Genomic DNA, 2,825 nt, shown 5'->3' on the forward strand with positions numbered 1-2,825 from the left:
ATATCACATCAATCCATTTTTTGTTAGTGATATTAATTTATTGAATAATGTAATAAATTAATTTTTAATTGTGCAAGTTTAGATTATAAAGCAGTCGTAATATTAGTATATTTTCAAGTTTGCTATTGGTAAACTTGGTTTTATTATTCCATGCTTAAGATTTTTTTTTTTTTTAGTTAAATTATAATTTTCTATTATGAATTATGTTTTATTTATTTATAGGTACTTGCTCATTATAAATGTCCACATATGAAAAATTAAAAAAAAAAAAAATTGAAAAGGAAATTCAATCTAAAAAAGTATGTATGGATAAATTTGTTACTAATATTTAAATTTGAAAAATGCCCTATTTAAAATCATCGCCTCAGGCCATGAAAGCTGATGATCCGGCCCTAAGTGTACAGTTAAAAGTGAAGTCCTGGTTCAAGACCCTAGGTACTTGTGTAACATTTAAATAATAACAATAATAAGGTAAAAAGACAATAAACTATCTTGAAACAAGAAATATTATCCAGCTCTCTAAATGCCACCATTAGGAGCCTACTACTAATCTACCTCGCAACATTAGGCATCAGCCATAAGATATTTATTACTAAAAACAAAACTGGTAAGCCAATATCAGACATTTTAATATTGGCCTTTCTTCTTCTTAATCAGATCTGCAAATGATGGTGTACAAAAGCCTTGGTTGAAGAAGAGATCAGAGAGGTGTAAATGCATATTTTCAGTCAAGTGGACCCCGTCAAAGTTAATATGGGTGCTGGAGTTCTTGCAATTAGAGGTGCCAAAAGCTCCACAAGGGAGTTTTGGTTGATAGTTGAATGGTCCTCCCCCAGCTCCACAACATGCCTTGAAGGGTTCGTCAAACTGGTACTGTGTGTGCTTTTCCAGTATTGTTTTGAATGCATTGTAGTAATCAATATATAGGATCATAGAATCTTTGTATTGGGTTTGAATTTCAACCAACCTCTTCTGGAGAAGATTGTTGTGACCCTTTATTACCAAGTTGGCACTCGCTGAACACCCATTTTGATCACGATCATTTGAGGGAGATGTTGCTAATTGCAATGGAAGGCACCCTATTGGTGGTAGCCCTTGAACCACAAGGAACTTTGCACCCTTGTCCAATAGCCCCTATCAAAAGAAAGCAAGCTTAATATGACCATTCCAACATTAACTTCACCATAACATTCATCCTTTCTCATATATGCAATGCACCATTTTGTGAAAAGAGTCTTGATAAAATGTTTAGATTGGAAGAACTCATTGAGACGTTTTTTCTTTTTCCCTTCTAACAAGCTAAGGCTATATGCTACATTCTTTCTTTTTTTGTAATATTATGCTTGTTGGAATAACAGTTAAATGATTAAATTCATCAATTTTTTTAATCAATTTAAGCTTTTGATATAAATGGTTGTTTATCAATGCTTACCAATGCAAGTGTGCAGATGTGATTAACAGCTTGCTCAGTGAATTGCTTATTGGCAATAGCAAGGCCAATGGAAGAGGCAAAAAGACGAGCATAGTCATTGCCACCAATCTGACCTATCCAAAAGAGAGCATTCCCAAGCTCTGATTTGCATGCAGCCTCATCTTTTCCCTGGCATTCTCTGTCCCCAACAAAGTTATGGAACCAATCAATTTGAGTTAAGATACTCTCTGGATTTGGTTTCCACATAAGGGGATTACTGAAATTGAAATGACTGAAGAGATTACTTGAAAGAGCCGTTGATCCGGCTACTGCAAAGTTTGCACCACCTGAGAAGTTTGCGGAAGAGCCTTTATAGGCTGACAAGTGGGGTATGTTGAGAGCTTCACATAGGAAATCAATGACTAAGCGGCCATTAGATAGTCGATAACCAGATAACTTTGAATTCTCTGATGAGCAATATGGGGACCAAGCGTGAGAGAATAAAGTGCTAATGAAGGATTTGAGATCACCCAAGTTGTGAGCATTTCCAGTGTCTGTGTCTGAATCGCCGAAAGCATAAACCTTATTGAAGCAACCTTTGAAATCAACTTTTGCTTGGGAACCAGCAGGAGGTGGCGTGCTTTCATGGCTCTTGTTGTGAGCATATGAAGGAGACAAGGATAACAAGAGGATGAAGCATGCAATTTGAAGAAACAAGTACTTGGAGTTTTCCATTTTGTGACTCAACGAAGGATCTTGTTTGTTTGTTTGATTGTAGGAACTAAATGGTAGAGCAAATGAGGTATTTATACTTGGCGCCTCTCCCTTGTGGGATGGTAGCTCATTGAGGCATTGTATGAACCTCCCAACCTTTAGGAGAGCAAAGATGATCTTTGTTTTACTTGGTCATTATCCAATGTCACAAAACTTACAGTTTTGAGTCTTGTGGTGTAAATTTGATTCCCTATGAGCCTAACAATGCTTGGGAACTCAGCTGAATTGTTGTTTGCAGAACCGATCTCTCCTAGACACGTTGTTGGAGATTTAGATCCTGATTTTTAGAAATTAACCAATTTTAGACCAACAAATTAGTTAACCAAATATTTTGGGAAGTTCAATTTATGGTTAACTAGCTCGTAACCTCATACATATGCATAAGATACATTTACAAATAAGCATAATTAAATGAGTATTAAAATTTTACCAAATGTATATAATATATATATGTATATAATGTTTGTATATCTGAAAATATAAAATAGCTATTAGTAAAATAATTACAATTTTGTTTGAAATAGATGTAAAAAATCATTGAAATTGTTATCCATGAAATTCTCAACTTTAATTTGTCTAACCACTATTTAATTTGTATAATAATAATAATTAATCAACGATGGTATTTTTTAGGGTTTTT

The 2,825-nt window shown here is 34.3% G+C and overlaps 1 protein-coding gene across 1 annotated transcript; it reads right to left on the reverse strand.

Moving 5' to 3' along the window:
* Window positions 1-292: 292 nt before the first annotated feature.
* On the reverse strand, window positions 293-2,206 carry LOC115958116 (GDSL esterase/lipase At3g48460-like). The gene is made up of 2 exons (XM_031076481.1): window positions 1,433-2,206; window positions 293-1,134 (listed from the first exon to the last, which is right to left on the reverse strand). Exons 1-2 carry the CDS (start codon window positions 2,144-2,146, stop codon window positions 628-630), a joined length of 1,221 nt encoding a protein of 406 aa, XP_030932341.1. The 5' UTR covers window positions 2,147-2,206; the 3' UTR covers window positions 293-627.
* Between the last annotated feature and the right edge of the window lie 619 nt (window positions 2,207-2,825).

This window comes from Quercus lobata, chromosome 8 (assembly GCF_001633185.2).
Source record: "Quercus lobata isolate SW786 chromosome 8, ValleyOak3.0 Primary Assembly, whole genome shotgun sequence".
Lineage (NCBI taxonomy): Eukaryota > Viridiplantae > Streptophyta > Magnoliopsida > Fagales > Fagaceae > Quercus > Quercus lobata.

What these genes read in the sequence shown, in the direction of transcription:
- LOC115958116 (XM_031076481.1), bottom strand. Translation starts at nt 2,146, where the DNA reads ATGGAAAACTCCAAGTACTTGTTTCTTCAAATTGCATGCTTCATCCTC. An exon ending in ACATCTGCACACTTGCATTG is followed by an intron (nt 1,135 to 1,432) that starts GTAAGCATTGAT and finishes TTCTTTTGATAG; the next exon opens with GGGCTATTGGACAAGGGTGC.